The sequence below is a fragment of the Sporobolomyces koalae genome, assembly GCF_050403365.1.
Source record: "Sporobolomyces koalae JCM15063 DNA, S_koalae_JCM15063T_v1_ctg56, whole genome shotgun sequence".
In the NCBI taxonomy this organism is placed as follows: Eukaryota; Fungi; Basidiomycota; class Microbotryomycetes; order Sporidiobolales; family Sporidiobolaceae; genus Sporobolomyces; species Sporobolomyces koalae.
The window spans coordinates 52,234-71,798 of record NW_027481715.1 but is presented as its reverse complement, the minus strand read 5'-3'; the positions used below and the strand labels follow the sequence as shown (position 1 = coordinate 71,798).

General features: G+C 50.8%; 7 protein-coding genes across 7 annotated transcripts; 5 read left to right on the top strand and 2 right to left on the bottom strand.

Moving 5' to 3' along the window:
• Positions 1 to 419: 419 nt before the first annotated feature.
• On the top strand, positions 420 to 2,357 carry JCM15063_002942 (ribonucleoside-diphosphate reductase small subunit; the record flags this gene model as incomplete). Its single annotated transcript, XM_076681141.1, has 8 exons — positions 420 to 872; positions 952 to 1,005; positions 1,063 to 1,247; positions 1,320 to 1,414; positions 1,498 to 1,673; positions 1,741 to 1,933; positions 2,009 to 2,118; positions 2,184 to 2,357. The coding sequence occupies 8 exons, from the start codon at positions 420 to 422 to the stop codon at positions 2,355 to 2,357; spliced, it is 1,440 nt and encodes a 479-aa protein (XP_076531750.1).
• A 383-nt stretch (positions 2,358 to 2,740) lies between these two features.
• On the bottom strand, positions 2,741 to 4,804 carry JCM15063_002941 (uncharacterized protein; the record flags this gene model as incomplete). Its single annotated transcript, XM_076681140.1, has 3 exons — positions 2,741 to 3,340; positions 3,415 to 3,772; positions 3,846 to 4,804. The coding sequence occupies 3 exons, from the start codon at positions 4,802 to 4,804 to the stop codon at positions 2,741 to 2,743; spliced, it is 1,917 nt and encodes a 638-aa protein (XP_076531749.1).
• Positions 4,805 to 4,980: 176 nt separating this feature from the next.
• JCM15063_002940 (uncharacterized protein) lies at positions 4,981 to 8,554 on the top strand (the record flags this gene model as incomplete). Its single annotated transcript, XM_076681139.1, has 3 exons — positions 4,981 to 5,355; positions 5,425 to 5,533; positions 5,613 to 8,554. 3 exons carry the CDS (start codon positions 4,981 to 4,983, stop codon positions 8,552 to 8,554), a joined length of 3,426 nt encoding a protein of 1,141 aa, XP_076531748.1.
• A 355-nt stretch (positions 8,555 to 8,909) lies between these two features.
• JCM15063_002939 (uncharacterized protein) lies at positions 8,910 to 11,978 on the bottom strand (the record flags this gene model as incomplete). The annotated part of the gene is made up of 12 exons (XM_076681138.1): positions 8,910 to 9,212; positions 9,291 to 9,366; positions 9,447 to 9,529; positions 9,605 to 9,681; positions 9,750 to 9,943; positions 10,017 to 10,083; positions 10,151 to 10,372; positions 10,452 to 10,548; positions 10,659 to 10,828; positions 10,905 to 11,504; positions 11,586 to 11,784; positions 11,952 to 11,978. 12 exons carry the CDS (start codon positions 11,976 to 11,978, stop codon positions 8,910 to 8,912), a joined length of 2,115 nt encoding a protein of 704 aa, XP_076531747.1.
• Positions 11,979 to 12,196: 218 nt separating this feature from the next.
• JCM15063_002938 (uncharacterized protein) lies at positions 12,197 to 12,700 on the top strand (the record flags this gene model as incomplete). Its single annotated transcript, XM_076681137.1, has 1 exon — positions 12,197 to 12,700. One exon carries the CDS (start codon positions 12,197 to 12,199, stop codon positions 12,698 to 12,700), a length of 504 nt encoding a protein of 167 aa, XP_076531746.1.
• A 593-nt stretch (positions 12,701 to 13,293) lies between these two features.
• DUS3 (tRNA dihydrouridine synthase DUS3) lies at positions 13,294 to 16,368 on the top strand (the record flags this gene model as incomplete). Its single annotated transcript, XM_076681136.1, has 12 exons — positions 13,294 to 13,382; positions 13,460 to 14,336; positions 14,422 to 14,828; positions 14,901 to 15,007; positions 15,077 to 15,300; positions 15,365 to 15,416; positions 15,477 to 15,643; positions 15,707 to 15,743; positions 15,809 to 15,876; positions 15,950 to 16,102; positions 16,171 to 16,263; positions 16,330 to 16,368. The coding sequence occupies 12 exons, from the start codon at positions 13,294 to 13,296 to the stop codon at positions 16,366 to 16,368; spliced, it is 2,313 nt and encodes a 770-aa protein (XP_076531745.1).
• Positions 16,369 to 16,645: 277 nt separating this feature from the next.
• Positions 16,646 to 19,441, top strand: JCM15063_002936 (pepsin-like aspartic protease; the record flags this gene model as incomplete). The annotated part of the gene is made up of 11 exons (XM_076681135.1): positions 16,646 to 16,879; positions 16,943 to 17,000; positions 17,110 to 17,922; positions 17,991 to 18,062; positions 18,128 to 18,157; positions 18,225 to 18,433; positions 18,499 to 18,722; positions 18,801 to 18,882; positions 18,951 to 19,035; positions 19,107 to 19,298; positions 19,371 to 19,441. 11 exons carry the CDS (start codon positions 16,646 to 16,648, stop codon positions 19,439 to 19,441), a joined length of 2,070 nt encoding a protein of 689 aa, XP_076531744.1.
• Positions 19,442 to 19,565: the final 124 nt, after the last annotated feature.

Here is a 19,565-nt window from a genome sequence, read left to right as displayed (position 1 = left end):
CCCCCCCCCCCCCCCCCCCCCCCCCCCCCCCCCCCCCCCCCCCCCCCCCCCCCCCCCCCCCCCCCCCCCCCCCCCCCCCCCCCCCCCGCCCCAGAAAATGACACCGTATGAAACGACAATGCGAAAGCTAATTTCTGTACTGCATTACAAGGTCTCAATGATGCTGCAAAGAGAGAGAGGAGTGTCCGCTATGTAGCGAAACAAGCGAGACGCGCGCGAATGCGATTTTTTCGTGGACAGAAATTAGCGATCGCGAGAAGGTCGCGTTCGGGGGGAGGCGGGCGCCCTGATGTCAATAATCTGTTCATCCCTTTCTCTCTGTCTCCATCACAGTCACTCGACACCGACTTCAAGGTAGACCTAGCGAGAGACAGTGACACCTCGCCAGGCGCATCCCGAGTACTCGCACCGAGAAAGAGATGGAGATCGCCACTCGGAATAGGACGAACCCGTTTCCATCATCAGATCGCTCACCTCGTTCGTCTACCTCGAGTCTCGCAAAGTCACCCATGAACTCGTCATTCGCTTCACTCTCTCTACATCCGGGACCATCGAAACACCGACCGCGAGAACACTCGGCTCGTTCAACTCGCTCCACTTCGAACTCTTCTTCTCCTCCGCTTCTGCTCCCGAGACCGACACGATCAAAGGACACCACACTATCTGATCCGGAATGTCCAGCCCCGCCAATCGCTGAGCAAGGAGACAAGGGCAAAGGAGAGGGAACAACACCAGAACATGATCGCACAACGCTCACAAACGGTGAACCTCGATTCGTCGGTGAACTGGACAAGATCAGGACAGACAAGGATGAACCCATCCTGAAAGAGTCTGGAACTCGGTTCGTTTTGTTTCCGATACAATACCACGAGGTGCGTTTTCTTTTCCAACTCGCTTGGGCGATTCTTTGAAGCTGATCCTTGTTTACGTTTGTCGATTTGGTTCGAACAGATCTGGCAAAGTTACAAGAAGGCTGAAGCGTCCTTTTGGACTGCCGAAGAAGTGGTAAGGTTTCTGATCCTGGCATCCTCAATCTACCTCTGACCTCGTCGCGGACTACAGGACATTTCGAAAGATTTGCTCGATTGGACGACTCGACTCACTTCGAACGAACGACATTTCGTCTCGCACGTGCTTGCGTTCTTTGCCGCAAGTGATGGCATCGTGAACGAGAACCTCGTCGAGCGGTTCTCTTCCGAAGTCCAGATCGCCGAAGCGAGATGCTTTTACGGTTTTCAGATCATGATGTACGCTTCCGGATCCTTGTCAGGCGTCTACGAGCATAAAAATTGACTTCTCACTGATCGATCGATCGGCAGGGAAAACGTTCATTCCGAGGTGTACTCCCTTCTTATCGATACCTACATTCGAGACCCGGACGAACGCGCTCATCTATTCAACGCAATCGAAACGAGTTGCGTCTCTTGATCTCATGCTATTCGAGCTCGATTGCGTGAAACTGATGCGCAAATCATTGTGTGGTCTTCCCGTTCACAGTACCCTGCATCACTCGTAAAGCAGACTGGGCTCGCAAGTGGATATCGGACCCCTCGGCAGTGTTCGGAGAACGACTGGTCGCATTCGCGGCGGTCGAAGGAATCTTCTTCTCGGGCTCGTTTGCGGCAATCTTTTGGCTCAAGAAACGAGGGTTAATGCCTGGTCTCACATTCTCTGTACGTCCGCTTCCCTTGCTGCTTTCAAGCCGAATAGATATTGACACTCGATCGATCAAATTCATAGAATGAGTTGATTTCGAGGGATGAAGGCCTTCATACCGATTTCGCATGCTTGCTGTTTTCGCACCTCGAGCGAAGACCTCACCCAGATGTGATTCGAACGATTGTTTCGGAAGCAGTCGAGATCGAGAAAGAATTCCTGACGGATGCACTTCCGGTGGGATTGATCGGCATGAACTCGGGGTTGATGCGACAATGTATGTTCTATACTCGAATTTTTTCTGCACGAGATTAGAACACAAGCTCAAGCCTTGTTTTCAATATCGACGCAGACATCGAGTTTGTTGCAGACCGGTTGTTGGTCGCGTTGGGCAATTCGAAACTGTACGCTACTTCGAACCCATTCGACTTTATGGAAATGATCTCGATGGAAGGCAAAACCGTCAGTTGCTCTCTCTCATCCCTTGTTCATCTCTTTCCAAAAAGCTGACAGCTGGGTCTCTTTAGAACTTTTTCGAGAAACGAGTATCTGATTACCAGAAAGCTGGAGTCATGAATCGATCTTCGGGATCCTGTACTCCAGTATCAACGACAGGAGGGTTAACGTCGTCCGGCTTCGCGCCACTTGCAGGTGGAACCGGTGACGACAAAAGTCATCTCGTCTTTGACGCTGAATTCTGAACACAGCAAGTAGCTCGTCCTTTGCAGTTTCTCCTAATATGTCTTCTTTTCCTCTATTTTCGTCATTGGTTATTTGTATCACCAAAGCAAGCCCTACTGCATTCCCTCGCAAGCTTCTCACCCTTCTCCTTTTGTTGTCACACTAGCTTTTTTCGTTTTTCTAGTCCTCCCCGAACTTTCGCCCTATTGTACAGCGTTGTTGCTATATCGTTGTCGTAGCGCACACCCTTTTCTCTCCACTCGATTTCAATCCCCCGCTGTAGAACTGTTTCTCCTGCAAACCTCTCCTCTCTCTTGTCGGAACCGTGCGAGAGATTCAAGTGTCACTTTTTTTCCTTTGCAACGACAGAAAAGAGCAGGGAGAAATGATACCGCTTTTCCCTTCAACGACCTATACTCTGTCTCGATCGTTTCCGTTTCCCCCGATCCAAGTCACCTTGGTCATCATCTTGACTTTCAAGTTCAGATTGTCGGTACGAATTACCATACCCGATTTGATCGAGACCTTCAAGTACGTGGTGACCCATTCCGACAATCCCTCCCACGGAGGTCCTCGTTGTGGATCCACCCAGTCTAGCCTGAATCCCATTGTACAACCGAATCGCTTCTTGAGAAGGACGAATCACTTGATCAGCAGAAGGAATTTGATCGTTTGACGAGTCGACAGGAGCTCGAGTACGAGATGGCAGTGGGATTGTCAGTCGGATCGCACCGGATCGATTCAACGTTGAAGATCCTCCTCTCTGTCTCCCTCCCGTACTGGTCGTCGCCGTCGTCGGGGTTGATACGGTGGTTGTTGCGGAAGAAAGAACATCGGTAGATTCAGGATTCGAGGTCGTTCTTCTTGGAGCGGTAGTACGACGATCGAGTGGGAGAGGTAACGAGTAGGAATGGTTCTTGATCGAGTGTTCTAACCACCAAGTTTCTTGATCTGGATCTAACCAATCGAGAGGTTCACTGATCAACCCTGCTTCGAAATCACTCTTTTTTTTTTCCAACCTATAAAGGTCAGTCCCCTCGAGTTTTTTTGTCAGTTGATGAAGGAGAAAGAGCTTACTTGAGGATTTGGAATATGTTTCCATAACATGACTTGTCCAGATTGAGGAGATTTCTCTCTCCTCCTCGTCCCTCTTCCTTCTACGACTTGTTCTTCTTCAACTGGTCGTACCCTTGTCGAATTCGTCTCGTCTTTGAAATCGATCGAGGGTGGAACTTTGAGTTTGCGTTCAAGGGTCGAAACTCGATCGAGTCTGAAATAAAACGTCATTGAATCGATCGTACCCCCTCCTGCAACTCCACCTCCTGCACCGATACTCCTAAGTGATCCAGTCGTGGGAGGGACTCCAGGTCGACGAGGTTTCACGATTGAACAGTACACGCAAGGTTTCAACAATCGATACCCGACATGGTTTCCACTGTACTTCCAACAAAAGAATCAGGTTCTTGGATGATTCTCTTTGATGTGGAAGGAAAAAGAATGGGGCGTACCATCTCTTGCACCCTAAATCTCGAGTGATACATCCTCTGCAACCGCAAAACCCTCTAGATCCAACCCGTTCCCCTAACCCAGTTTCAGGATTCACGAGGTCTCCCAACCTCATCGAGTTTGGAGGCAAATCGCTACTCAAACTCGGGAAAAGGGTCGAGGTTGAAGAACCTCGTGGTTCGGAATCTTGAAACATTTTTGGAGGGAGTTTGTCATCGAGTAGAGCTCTCGAACAAATCAAGGTTCCACATCCTTTTGAAGAACGTTCTTCAAGAGGTTGATCAGGTTCATGTTGTCCTTGTTCAGTATTGCCACCACAGTAGACGAGGTAGACGGTATGGTGGCTACGTCGGTCACGACCTTGTAATGTATAGCTTTGTTCTCGAGTGTGACGTCGAGGGTTTGGACCGACAAGACTCGAACGTTCGGTCAAAGTCTCGGACCGAGTTTGAATGGATACGTTCGATTCGTCGTCGTTGTCGTCGTTGTCATTGAACGATTCACCGACGAGGTGAGTTGGTTCGACGAGGAACTGAGTCCGAAGATCGGTTGTCCATTCTGCGAGGGAAGGAACTGGGGGAATCGGGGAACGAGGGGTATCGGAAGAAGGAGGAGGAGGAGAGAAGAGTTGACGACGACGAGGATCTGTTGACGTTGTCGAAGTAATTGGAGCAGGAAGGGTTCTACCCCCTCGAGGGAGGTTTGTGGTACGAGCAACGGGTACTGGATCGTGTCTCCACAGCGAGTCGAGCAAAGGGGAAAAGGTGGACGAGCCAGCAGCACTCGACCTGCGCGCTCTCGCTTGTTGACCGCTCGCGATCGATGCGACGAAGGACGACAAGTGTTGACGCACGTTTGAACTTGGTGAATCGGCTTCTGGTGGGTGTGGTTGCGGTGATTCGGATCCCGAGCGGGGCGGCGCATCCATGTCTCCGAATTCGCTACTCGATTCGCTCGACATCTAGACTGCGTCGCTACGAGGCCGTGTTTGTCGAATGTAGAAATCCAGCCAAGGGCGAGTAGAGGTGAGAGCGAGAGGCAGAGAGAGAGACGAGTCGCTCGCTTCCATCTTGTTTCCGCTTGTTCTCTCCCAAATCGACCCAAGGAGAGACGGCGCATCGAGTGGAAGCGACAACCATGTCGTCCAGTCTCGGCCTTCAGTCTTCGCTGGCAGGAGTGCAGCCGTCGCCGTCCCACATCCTCTCGTTTGCGCATTCGCCCGCGACCCCGGTCACCCAACTGTTCCAACGCAAGGAACTCGTCGGCAAAGGCGCGTACGGTGGAGTGTACAAAGGGATTCACACGCCCACTGGAACGGTCGTTGCCCTCAAAGTGATCGACCTCGATACTCCCGACGACGACATTTCAGAGATTCAGAAGGAGGTGGCACTCTTGTCTGAACTGCGAGATGCTGCACGTCACAACATTACCCTGTACCATGGCTGCTACCTGAACGGATACGAACTGTGGATCGCAATGGACTTTGCCTCGGGAGGCTCGATCCGCACTCTAGTCCGTATCTCTCTCTTTCCTTTTCTCCCTCTCTTTTTCCGTGATACTGACCTTTGGTATGTTGTTCAGATGAAGAGCGGTCCAATCGAGGAAAAGTACGCAGCGTTGATCGTACGAGAAGTTCTAGTCGCTCTCAGCTTCTTGCACCGTCAAGACATTATTCATCGAGATGTCAAAGGTTTGTCCCTTTTCCCCCTTGTGTCAGTTTGACTACCATCTCCGCAAAAGCTCACTTGTTTCGGTTCTCTCTCCCACAGCCGCCAACATCCTTTTGACCCAAACGGGCAAGATCTTGTTGTGCGATTTTGGAGTCGCGGCTCATTTGCAAACGAATTCGAAACGTTCCACTTTTACCGGTACCCCTCTGTGGATGGCCCCGGAAGTCATCACCGATGGGAAATTGTACGATACGAAAGCCGACATTTGGTCCCTTGGGATCACGCTGTACGAAATCATGGTCGGGAACCCTCCACATTTCGGGATCGAACCTCTCCGAGCCTGTTCCATCATCCCTACCGAAGAACCTCCGACTCTACCAAGAGAGTACCAAGACCATTCGACGACGAATTTGAAAGAGTTTCTCGCGAGTTGTTTACAATTGGATCCGACCGATCGACCGACAGCCGAAGAATTATCGAAAACGAAATGGATCAAATCGGCTTCGAAACTACCCATGGTCTTGTTGCGCGAACTGATCGTTCGATACGTCTCTTGGATCCAATCGGGAGGACAACGCACTTCGATCGTCGGGACCCTCCCAGGGATGCAAGATTTGGTTCATCAAGAAGATACGTTTGAACTCGCGAGTCAACGGGAGGAAGGGTGGGATTTCGATGTCGAACCCATCAGCGAACAAGAAGACCTTGCCCATACTCTAGGGTTCGGGACCCTCGAAGGACTCGGAGATGAGCCTGCTCGAACAACAACAACAACCACGGTCGAGAGTCTAGATGAACTCGCTGCGAAGAATTCAAAACGACCTCCCAAACCTGTCGTTCCCCCTACTACCACTACCACTACGAATCGCAAACATCCACTCTTACGATTGTTTGATGTCGAATCGAACCCTTATGCTCAACCCACTGCTTCTACCTCTACGACCACGGCACTCGCTTCGAACCCGGTCATTTCGTTACCCGTGTCTTCCCTCAATACGGTCAAACCCACCATTGCACTACCTTCGTTCGATGACCCTGCTTCTTCATCGGAAACTTCAAATTCAACCGATTCAAGTGGAGGTGGGATCATCAATCTCCCTTCGTTTGGAAACACGTACAAAGGAGGATTCGGAGGTGCAACTACTGGTACTGCTGGATGGGGTGGTGCAGGATGGGGTTCCTCGACTGCAACAACAGGTGGAGGAGGTAGTCAATTCTTCGATGATTCGAGTTCGAGTCCATTCGATACGATCAATGGTTCAAATTTTCATCAGAATCCATTTGGGATCGAAGATCAATATTCATCAGCGGCGGTTACCCCTTCAACGGTCAGAGGAAACCCGTTCAATGATGGGAATTCGCAACATCAATCTAGGAGCTGGGATCCTAGAACGAGTTGGGATCGACAAGATCATCAACCAGAACAAGAAGCGTGGGATGGATTTGGACAGGCAAGAGACGAAGCGATTGAAGAAAACAATGTTGAAACTTGGGGTAAAAACAAACTGCTCGCAGAAGGAGGAGGAGGAGGAGCCAACGGGTTCAAATTTGGGGGTATTTCAACGACGACGAACGGACCTCAAGTTTCGAAAGACCCCACGATTCTAGAATCGGAAGAACCGAATCGTCCACCACCACAGACTTTGTTGAGTCGAAGACGAGCCGACACTGCACCTTCGAGTCGACCTCCACAATCTGAACCGCTCGTGACTTCGAATTCAACCGATGGATCTCTCGCGATTCAAGCCTCGAACAATGGAGGCTATCCACCTCTCGGTCCAGGTTTACCTCGCACGACGACGTTCACTACTCCCGCTTCGACGAGTATCACTTCGACCTCACCTTTGGGAGAACCTGGAGGATTCCCACCACTCGGACCCGGGTTGCCTCGATCAAAATCGAGTGGATTGCCGAAACTGCATGAAGAAGAAGATATGGGTGATGTCACGACCGAGATGAATAGACCGTTTGGAGGAGGATCGACGAAACCGTTTCAGTTTGGAGGGAGTCAACAGAGGGAACGAGCGACTACGTTGCTGAGTCAGGGAGAATCGAGACCGACGTTCAACAAGCTTGGAACAAACGAGGGCTGGACTAACCCAGGAGAGAGGAAACGAGCAGGAAGTGATGGTAGGCGACAGGGACTCAAGGTAACGCTCGCATATGGATTTATCGCCGTTTTGTTTTTTCCCTTACTGATCATGATTCCGCAGATCGCGATTGGTCAACAGCAACAACACCAGTTGCCGTTTACTTCGGTCACGAGTCCATCTCCTGCTGCAACTCCAACGTTCTCGCCGGCTTCTCGATTCCCACCCCCTTCCCAGCAACATCGTCGACAAGCTTCATCCCTCTCGATCCACTCTCCTGTTCCTGAACCCATCTCTCCCATTGGAGAAAGTGTTCCGATCCAAGGACACCGTCAGAAACAACTATCAACTTCGTCAACCCATTCGAACGTCAACACGACGACGATGAACGGAGGGTTCTTGACCGCTTCCCCAACATCTTCCATCTCACTCTCACCTTCGACCTCGACCAGTTCGTTGTCGAATTTCGTCGTTCCAGGCACAGGTGGACAAGATCAAGATGTTGCGACTCCTTTGGCAAAGTCGACTTTTACGCTCACTTCAACCGCGATCGGGTACCCATTTCCTCCCGTGGGAGATCTTGCCGTTCCATCTTCCCGATCTCTTTCTTCTTCTTCTTCGCTCGACCCTACTCCTGCAGGAGGACCACCACCTTTACCACGACCAGAAAACAACAACGATGATGATCAAGTCGACGTGTACACCCCCATGATCCCACCTCTCGATTACTCGACCTTGTCGACTCGAGATTCGGTTCAATTGGAACTCGACGAGATTGTCAATGGGTTGCAAGATTGGTTCGAAGTCGTCAAAGATGGTATCGATCGAGTTTTGCAAGATCGACAGTTTGATCAAGTTTGGTTTGGAACTCAAACGGAAGGACCCGAAATGATCGATCCTGAAACCACTAATCCGACTAATCTGAAAGAGGTCAACACGGTTCAAGTATGACTTTAAAAATTGTTTTCTCTCTCTCTTTTCTTTTCTCTTTTTGATTTGCCTTTGTCCTGAACCCCCGCATCTCTTAGTCTCTTGCTCATTCGTTCTCTCTTCTGTATCCTCTGTTGTACCCTTCCTAGTTGTGAATCGAATGACACTTGTTGTGTGGCGAAAACTCCCGATCAAGACTTGCTCTCATTCATGGTTTTCACAGGTCGGGGTTTTTCCTTGAGGGGGCATAGAACATATTGCAAACGGGTACAACACGGGAGGAAAACCAAGAAAGTGGAAACCGACTAACGTACATTGTAAACGAGATCTAGAAAGAGAAAAAAGGAAGAAAGTGAACAAAAAACGGTGGGGTTATTCAAGGATAAACTTGTTTGATCTCGTCTTGGTACTCTTTCAAAATGACTTTGCGTTGAAGTTTTTGAGCGGCAGTCAAGAACCCATTCTGAGGGGTCCATTCCTCGTTTGCGAGAATGACACACTGCAACGTCTCGAGAGGTTTGAGTCCTTGTTTCTTGCCTGCCTGGTTCATCTCTTCCAATACGATCTTCTTGACTTGATCGTTTTGACAGATTTGAGACCATTCGGTCGAATCCGAGATGGAACTGATCGAGTGATCACTGCACAATTTGCGCACGGCTTGTTCGTTCGGCACGATGATCTTTTTTGACCAGCGGTACAATGTCAGCTCTCCTGGACTTCTTTTGTCCCCGAGTGTAGGAAAGAAAGAATCGCTCACGGCCATGGGTTTGTTTGCGTTGGAATCAGCATGAACGCAGATATTTGCAACGAGTTGAGACGATTTGTAAACCGATCTACAATAGAAAACAAATTGATGAATTCGATCAGTTGAAAACGAAACCAGGGAAACGAAAGAGAGAGAAAAGAAGCGCACTCGAGTCGTTCAGTCGCAATGTATTCACCTCCGGCAAGTTTGATCAAGTTTTTCTTGCGATCAATAATTGACAACGTTCCATCCTGAACCCACGAAAAAAGTGATCTTCGAATCAGTTGCAGCAGAACGGTATTTCTGGAGTTGAAGAAGAAACGAACCGAGTTCCATCGACCAATATCTCCGGTCAAGAACCATCCATCGACGAAAGCTTCTTCAGTCAAATCCGGTCTCTTGTCTAGAAAACATGAGATAAAGTTAGGATTTTTCTCCTCGCTAAGGAGAAAAGGAGAATTGGGCACTGACAATAGCCTTTGCAAACGGCAGGACCCCGAATACAAATCTCTCCTTGTTGTGGAGACCCTTGAGCCAAGTACCCCGCATCTTGGAAATCCCTCAACTTGATCTCGACCGGAGGACATGGAAGTCCTACTTTCCCAGGTTGAGCCATCGAAGGAGGAAGGATACAACTCAATGCACACGTCTCGGTCGCTCCAAACCTTTGAAACGCCGTTTTCCCCCGAGTCAGCAAGTAAGTTCTGGGAGAGAAAGCTGTGAAACAGAAGAGCTAACCCTTGAATGAAATTGGGAGTTAAAACACTCGACAAGAACTCCTGAGTGCTTTCAGAAATCGGTGCACCTGCAAAGGAGAAATCTCAAAATGTGTTTCAAGACTGAAAGAGGAACAAGAGACGATTTTTTCTCACCTCCATTGACCGCATAAGTCAAGTTTCCTCCGGTTGCAGCTTTGACTTGATCAAACACGACTTTGTCGGTCATGAACCCAACGACGGAACCCAGCACGGGGACACGTTTCGTCCAACTCTTCGCGGTCAACGCACTGTAGAAGATCGAACTCTTGAGTGAACCTCCTTGGTTCACTTTCGAGACGATTCCCTTTCGAATCAATTCCCACACAGCTGGTACACCTGTATCCTCGAATATAGAGTACTTGTTGTCAGCTGAAATCGACGACGAGGAGAGAGAGAAAGAGAGAGTTGTTTGTACCGGTCATGATGGTCGGTTTGAACGCTCTGATATCTCCAACGCAGTTCTTGCAAGAGGTATCCGTCAACGTCTTGACGTTTGCGAAACCCATTGGAATCTAAGGAAAAAAGATTTTCGTGCGCGCACATATCAGTTGTCTGCTACCCCATCAAGCAGCGAGAAGAGAAAAATTTCTTACTCCAACATACTGCAATGAGGATCAAGGACAAGAAGCAAGGTCAGATCTGTTGGAGATCGAAAGAGTGGATACAAGAATTGGCGACTTGCGAGAAGGGTGAACTCGACTGTGAGTTCAAAGATATGGGCGAGTGGGAGGTACGCGATGAACCGTGCGTCGGGAGTGATCAGTTGACCCAACACGGTCATGACTCCCGCAACTTTTTGCAAGCGAAAAAAAAAAGACGAGTGTCAGAGGAGAGTCGAAAATTAGAAATTAGAGACAGAAGAACGGACCACAGGAGACAATGTTTTCATGAGTAATGACGCAACCTTTCGGAGCACCACTCGAACCACTCGTGTACATGATGGTCGCGACGTCGTCCGGTTTCGGTTTGTCGGCAGGTTCTTTCGCCGGATGAGCTTTGCCGAGTTCTAGCAACTCTTGCCATCGAACCACTCGGATCCCTTTTGCCGAGATCTCGTCAATGACTCCAGGTTTCGCGTCCGAGTCTTGACCGTCGTAGACGAGGACTTTGAGAGAAGGAGTTTCGTTGACGATTTGAGCTACGGTCGACAAGAGGTTCGCGTTGGTGAACATGCCCACGACTTGAGGTTCGTTGATCGAGTGTTTGAGACCTTCGGCTCCAAGCGAATCGTACGCAGTCGCAAACGTGATCGATCGAGTTGCACACGCGTTCGCGATCACTTGCCAATGTACCGAAGTTGCCGCGAAAATGTTGAACATGGTCGATCTCGAGAGTCCGAGGTGGTGTAACGCGTTGGCGGCATGGTCGACGGTGTCGGCGAGTTCGCGGTAGGTCAGGTACTGGTAGTCGGACAGTTCAAAGTACTGCCAATTCTTTGACTCTTGCACTTGTTTGCCTGCGACGGTTTCTGCAAAGTCGTTTTCTTGCGTCAGAAGTTGTCTCGGTATATTTCTCCAACGAGTTAACGAGATGGAACGAGGAACTGAACTTGTGATTTGTTTCTGTTCATGATGTATTTTGACCACGTCCCTCCATCCAACCGCGGGTTGATCTCCTCGGAGTTTGACCGATTTCGCGAGGAGGTCCGGGATCACGAGGACATCGGGTTCGGGAGCACGTTGTAGCTCGCCACGAGTGTCGGCGTACCTGCGAGGGCGAGTCTCGGTTGGGAGAGGTTCGGGACCGACCTGTGCGAGAGATCGATGCCGTCATCGTTGAATCACAAAGTTTACATCGAGCGAGCGAAGAAGATAAAGGTTGCGGGTCAGTCACATGTCGATTGAATGGTACTGGGGTACATTGAGCTAGTAGGGCTGCTCTCGAGAGAGAGACGAGAGAGGGAAGGGACACGGACCTCGACGGACGAAGGATAGCGGGCCATGACGTGAGACTGATAGTTTGCGTCCGAGTAATGTAGTAGCTAGGCTCTAGGTCGACGCCGACAGTGTAGATGGCAGAGTCGAAGGGTTCAGACAGAGGAGTTAACCGACGCAATCGATATGATTTTCATAATTGAATCCAATTGTAATTTGTATTCGATTCAACCCTGCTGCGGACAAGGTACTCGTCTTCTCTCTCTCTCTCGCGACTCTCGACAAGATGCAGTACTCGACTCGACCGGGTACAGGTGCTGTCTCGAGTCCGTCCCTCGTCTCGGGTCCTCCCGTTGGTCCTTCGACTCTCGCACCCTCACGACCTCCCGTCGGATCAGTTCGAAGCAGTACGACTACAGGCATCACTCTCGCATCTGATCCAGTGATCGAAGCGAGGAAACATCTCGCCCTCGTTCGTACACACCTCGACACGCTCGACCTCGAAGCGAATCGGCTCTTTCAAGCGTACGACCACGCATACGACGACGACCAGGACGATCGAACTCGAGTTGATGTCGAACAAGTCGTCGAGACGATCGATACCCTCGTTCAACTCTTGTCTCGTTCTCCTTTGGGAGGATACCCTTCTTCCTCGACCAGCAATTCATCGTCGTCGTCGTCTTCCAATGTCGAAGCGGTGCACAAATCGGTACAATCCATGTTCTCCCACTTGAAACGTTCCCACGAAGCAATCGAGATTGTCACCACTTCCCTTTCGTCTTCTCGGTGAAACCCTTGGTACCGACCTGCGGACACCCCGATCAAAAGCGATTCTCGTCTCTTCTCTCTCGCACAAACAAGAGGACGAGGGTTCGGCGACTCGACATTCGAACCGGTCGATTCGATTTTGACTTGTCAACAAGTACGTTGTCAGACGCTGCGACGAGAACGAGGCAACCAAGAGGCCGAGAAACAACGAAATCGAAGAAAATCTCAAACACCGAGAAGTCCTGTACTCAGTCGATCTCAAAAACAAGGCGCAAAGTCCTTGATCCTCCCGACAAAAGTCCTGGTCAAGGTACCAGGAAAATCTATGAGTCTTTAAAGATTGGAATCGTAGGGTTTTGGCTGGAAAAAGAGGCAAAAGTTTTAGTCTTGAACTTTAGGTGGAACGTTCGATTGTGCCAGAATTTTCTTTATGTCCCTTTCTCTTTTGGTCAAAGACTGCTTCAAGCGAGAGAGAGACAGAGAAAGTGACAATACGATCAGAAATTCAAATAGACGAGAGAACTACACCGCCCTTCGTTTCGAAAAAGGTTTGCTCCTTTCATCAATCGCGCGTTCATCTTTCCACCCCAAAAACGTTTCCCGAGACACGGAACGATGTCGACCGAACCTACTGCTCAAGACCTTTTGGCCGACAAGGACAAGTACTGGGAAACTTGGGGTGGGATCGCTCCGATCAAAAAAGAGTCAGTTCACCCATCTCTCTCACCCCTCTCTACCCTCTCGGGGTTTAGTCCTTGACGAAGGATGAATTTGAGAGTAGATTTGTGTTGTGGCACAAGATGTCGAACCCGAGAACAACGACTGCAACACCGAGTTCTACCACTCAAGATGATCTTGCCGAAGGTCGTACCACTCGTCAAGAACCCCATTCAGAACCATCGACCAAGACTGAGGATCAATCGAATACTGTCGGACCTTTGACGACTCGAGAAGAGGAGAAACCTTTGAGAAGTGGGGATATCGCGAGCGTACCTCCACCCGTACCCGAGACCAACGAATCGACAACAGAAGATACCGATACGACCGCAGCAGCTGCAACAGCAGCAACGGCTGGGGAAGAACCAGAATCGAAAAAAGTCAGATTGAGTGGAGCACAAAAGAAAGCATTGGCAAAAGCACGACAACAGGAAGAATGGGAAGCCAAGAAACTCGCGAAACAGAACGGAGACAAAGTGAAACAAAAGGGACAGAACAAGAATCGAAAATTCGATCACCATGCTGGTACGGGAGATGTACGATTGTGCAACTTGATCGCACAAGGGAAACCTTGCGAACGTTCGCACTGCAACCTCGATCACGATTTGAAACGGTTCCTCGAATCACGACTCCCCGATATCGAAACTACAGTTCCTACCGATCCCGATCAAATCGACCCAGCTACGATCGAACGACAAGCTCATGTTTGTCCCCTGTGGAAGAGTCTCGGCAAGTGTCCGTACGGCTTCAAATGTCGGTACGGACAGAGTCACATTCGCAAGGTCGAAGGGGACAACGCCGGGTTCCTAGGCTGTGGATACGAGTTGGTCGAACTCGCAGAGACGGTCAAAGCGCGCGAGGTCGAGATGGCACGAGAAGGCAAGGACAAACTGAGCCACATGGCCGAGAAGAACTTTGTGTCGACCTTGACGATCAAGTCGGTGAGAGGTGGGGGCAAGGGCGAAGTGGGCATCTCTCTTTCTCTCTCGCTCTCGACCAGAACTGACAAGAAAAGGCACAAACCAGGACAAATTTCCTATCAGTCACGCGTACTTCAAATCGATTGGAGAACCTTTTGATGGACGGGAAGAGAACGGCAAAGGCGGTCGTCGCGGGAACAAACGAGATCGTAACGGGGAACAGAAACCACAACCTCAGGAGGAAGATACAAAGGATGTTGAAGGGGAAACTACTGGTGACGTCGACGACCATCCGAGTCGATCTTTCGTGCCCGACCTCGCCCGAGTGAGGGCTTCGGAGAAACGCAGGCTCGATTTCAAGGGCAAACTGTACATGGCGCCCTTGACCACCGTTGGCAACTTGCCATTCCGAAGGCTGTGTGTCGAGAACGGACTCGATATCACGTGTTCAGAAATGGGACTCGCTCAGGAGTTCTTGACTGGAAACGCAAACGAATGGAGTCTTCTCAGAAGGTAACGAAACATTTACGCTCGATGGGTTCGACTGCTTCCATTGACCCTTTTCTCATTCTTGCAACGTGACAGACACCCGAGCGAAAAGTTGTTTGGAGTACAAATCACGGGCTCGAAACCGCAAGTCTTGGTCCCTGCGGCTGAAGCGATCGTCAAGCATGCCGACATTGACTTCCTCGGTGAGACCCTTGAACGTCTCCCAGTACTTGTCAGGGCACGACTCATGCTGTTCACTCTGAATTGCAAAGATGTCAACTGTGGATGCCCGATCGATCTCGTGTTCAACAAGGGCGCGGGATCGGCACTCCTCGCCCACGCGGGCAAACTCGGCAAATCGCTCATCGGCATGGGACAAGCGCTTGGAGAAATTCCCTTGACGATCAAGATTCGTACGGGAGTCACCAACAGTCAACCGGTAGCGCACAAACTCATGTCGAGGGTTCAGTCCGAGTGGGGAATCCAGGCAATCACTGTTTGTTCCTTCGCTTGCTTTCATCAAGGATTCCGACGAGTAACATGAGCCACGTTCTTGCCAGATGCACGGTCGATCGCGTCAACAGCGATACAAAAACCTCGCCGACTACAAATGTGCGACCTCTTCTCTCAATCGTCAAATCTCCCGCTCGAGCTGACCTTTTCTTTCAACAGACATTGGAGAATGCGCCAAAGTGTTGAGGGAGCATGCTGCGGATGAAGGGCTCGAACCGATTCCGATCTTTGGAAACGGTGACGCGTACGACTACCGGACTTATTACGAAAACATGGAATCGAGCGGAGTCGACGGGATCATGATTGCGCGCGGTGCTCTTATCAAAGTGAGTGCAAAGCTATCGGTATCGGTCTGGAACCGGAGAAAGCTAACTCTTGCACGAGTACAGCCGTGGATCTTTTCGGAAATCAAGGAACGTCGAGATTGTTAGTGCTCCTTTCGGTCGAACGTCTCGACTAGCTTGGCTTCTGATGCTTCATGTCATGTGTAGGGGATATCTCGTCGCGTGAACGACTCGACATGATTGGCAAGCTGTGCGATTACGGTCTCGAGCATTGGGTGTGCATCTTTCTCGATCTCGGCAACCTGGTGGATGACACCGATGGATTGATTTTTCCTTTGACCTTTGCAGGGCTCTGATCAAATCGGAGTCAACAAGGTCCGTCGATTCGTGTGCGAGTCGCTCTCGTTCACGCATCGCTACGTCCCCGTTGGGTTGCTCGAGCGATTGCCGGCCCACATGAACGAACGAGCTCTACCTTTCAAGGGCCGCGACGAACTCGAGGTGAGCTCAGTTTCTTTTGCCTTGTCATTCTTGTCGCTCATTGATACTGAACAAACATTATCGGACAGACCCTGCTCGCATCCGATCAAGCGAACGATTGGGTCAAAATCACCAACATGTTCCTCGGCCAACCTCCTGACGACTGGTCCTTCATCCCAAAGGTGAGCTCACTCTTATCAGCCCAAGCGCCAGTTGTAGGAACTGACCAATCAATTGAGCTTTCGTAGCACAAAGCGGCATCTGCTGACCCCGAGGCTCAAGGCTAACTTTAATTTTTCTCTTCTCTGTTACCTCGCTCACGATGTCAATCTATCTGTTGTTACAACACACACGATACACTGGCTCACGTGGCTAGTCATCGGTCGGAGAGCGCCATTCACGTCACACGAAAATATGCTCGAGGACTGTCTTCCCTCGCCTCTCTGCCGACATTCTCTTGGTCAGTTCGATCGCTAGTCCTCGTTACGCCGGGACCGGGAGCACGCTGCTTCCAAGAAAGTGATCGAAGCCGACCTCGTTGCACTTTTTTCCGCTCGCCTCGCTATGCCAGCCCAAATCGAAATGGCTCGAGGGGGCGAATCGTCACTCAACTTGTCGCTTCGGTTTGGTCTGTCTCAACTGCTCGCTTCTGTCCTTCTGTTTCGTCTCGTCTCTAGTGCTGTCGTCGTCGTCGTCGTCGTTCTCGGTCTCTCATCTCTGCGCGAAACGGCCGGTACCGTTTCGATCCTCTCGTTTCAACCTCACATTCGTTTGATCTCACACAGCAGCGCTGTCCGTGTAAGCCCCTGCCACTCGAATACCAATGCTTCATACGCTGAACTGTGCATTGGATCTTTGCAGCTACGCTCACTCCTAACGTATTTCTTCTCGACAGTCACGAACTCAGAAGCCGGCCTTCGTGAGTGACCACTTGCCGAGAGGATGCCAAGGGAGTCCTCGCTGAAATTGAAGCGATCTTAGAAACAGAATTTCATTTGTCATGCATCCCTCGACGATCCTCCTCGCAGTTCTCGCCACGCCTCTTCTCGCCTTGGCCTCTATCACGACCGATCCTACGAACCTCTCTTCACGACCTCAACGACAACGACGACAAGCACCTCAATTGCGTTCTCTACGCAGTGGGAACGACCCCAAGAAACGAACCACTTTTCGACACCGTCGACGAGCGCACGATTCCCCTTTCGTCGAATCGACCACGAAAGTTGGGTTGACGAAACTTTCAACTCGGAGTGACAAGAACGCGCACCTGCATCCTCAAGTGTTGCTTCAACAGCACATCCATCGAGGCATCAAACGTCATGCCAAAATGACAAAGAGGTCTCTCGGACCTGATCACGAGGCCCACATGGCCCACAGGATGGTCAAACGATGGTACTCGACGACTTCAATCGCCGATTCTGAGCCGGTCGTCGACTCTGAAACCGGTCAGCAGCAACAGCAGCAGAAGAAGAAGCGATGGTTGGGAGGAGTTGCGCTCGCGGGTGCGACCGAAACCGTTCAACAAATTCAAGATCGACTCAGTCGCATCCTGTCCAAGGATCGGCTCATCGATCAGAAGAATGGTACCGTTCTCCCCGGCCATGGATTGCTCGGTCTCCCTCGCTATGGAGTCAGCGGATACGCCGGCGCCAACATTGCCAAAACGCGGAACTCGATGGCGAATGGAACTTCGGCCTCTTCGCTTCGCCTTGTGAGCGACAATACGAAGGATGGATACAGCGAGGTTGACCTTGAGGCGGCTTCGACCAATCGAATCACGAACGCGACGACTCCGACCGCGATCAACTCGCTTGGGCTCGCGATCGAAGCGAACGACGTCGGTCAGTTGGTTCAGTTTGGCCTCTTTTTGCGCATGGTATTTGACAGCTCAAACAAATCGATTCGCCAGGCTACTTTGCGACTGTTCAGGTTGGAGAAGAGAACACAGAGTTCCGAGTCCTCATGGATAGTGGCAGCGCGGGTATGAGAGCTCTACAGGCTTGATTCCCAAAGCCCACATTTACTGACTTTCGCTGACTTATCCAGACTTCTGGATCCCTTCTACGTCTTGCAAGAGTGCGTCAACAGTAATGCAATCACTAGGTTTGCGAGAGCGGAGCTGACTCGAATTCGTCCGGTACAGACTGCGGAGGCCACACTGCGATCGGGCCTGAAATCTCAGGCACTTTCCAAGACACGACAACGCCCTTCACAGTCACGTATGGAACGGGAGACGTAGCTGGAACGACCGTGATCGACGATGCAACCATCGCGGGGCTCAAGCTCACGAGTCTCAAATTTGGTGCAGTCACGCAAGAGTCAAACGACTTCAGTGACCCATCTGTACCCTTTGTGAGCGGAACGAATCGCGTGTTGAGTGCGTCGTATGTATCACTCACGCTCCTACTTGCGCTCAGGACGGTTTGATGGGACTCGCCCAATCGATCCTTGCGAACCAGCAAGGGGTCCCAACTCCGATCGAACAACTCGCAGCCGAAGGCAAAGTCGCATCGGCGCAAATGGGGTACCACCTCGCCCGGTTGAGCGACGGCGAGAACGACGGCGAGATCACGTTCGGTGGAGTAGACGCTGCCAAGTACAACGGCACTTTGACAGAATTTCCCAACGTCAACCAGCAAGGGTGGGTAGCATCTTGACATCATTCTACCGTTCTGTCGAGGAGGAGTGAAGCTAAAGAATTCTTGGTGGGGCATCGCAGGTTCTGGGAGGGCGCGATGGACGACGTTGCGGTTGACGGGGTTTCGCTCAATCTGAGCGGTCGCACCGCCATTCTCGACACTGTAGGTGTTACCTCTACTCTGTTATCCGCTTCTGACGAAGCTCACTGGAATCTATCGTGCCTCGGCAGGGAACGACTCTTCTGATCGCCCCTGCTCCTGATGCCGAAGCGATCCACGCTGCAATTCCGGGCGCCAAATCTGATGGACAAGGAGGTCAGTCGATCACAATTGTCTGTGATCCAATAGGGAAAGATTTGTCACTGATCCGAGTTGCGGTCCGAAAGGGTTCACGCTACCGTGCACGACGAACGCTACTTTGTCTCTCTCGTTCGCTGGAACGGCGTTCAAGATTCAGCCTTCGGACTTGACCTTCCTACCAGTCGGCGACAACCTCATGGGTGACTGTGTATCGGGAATCTCGAGTGGTACGATCGGAGGTGTCAACGAATGGCTCGTCGGTGCCGTGTTCCTCAAGAGTCAGTCGACTGTTCCTCACTGCTTAGTTCGTGGTTGGAACAGACTCGCTGACATGCTGCTCGATGTGTTAGATGTCTACTTTGCGACGGATGTGGGCAGCAACATGATTGGACTCGCGCCTTCGATCAATGCTATCAAGTGAGAAAGAATCGAAAGTAGTAATGGTGGAAATGCAAAAATGCAGTTGGAAGTATAGTTTGGATCACGACAACTTTGCAGAGAAAGGATGTGTGCGAGTGTGAGATTTCGGAAGAGCACAAACCCCT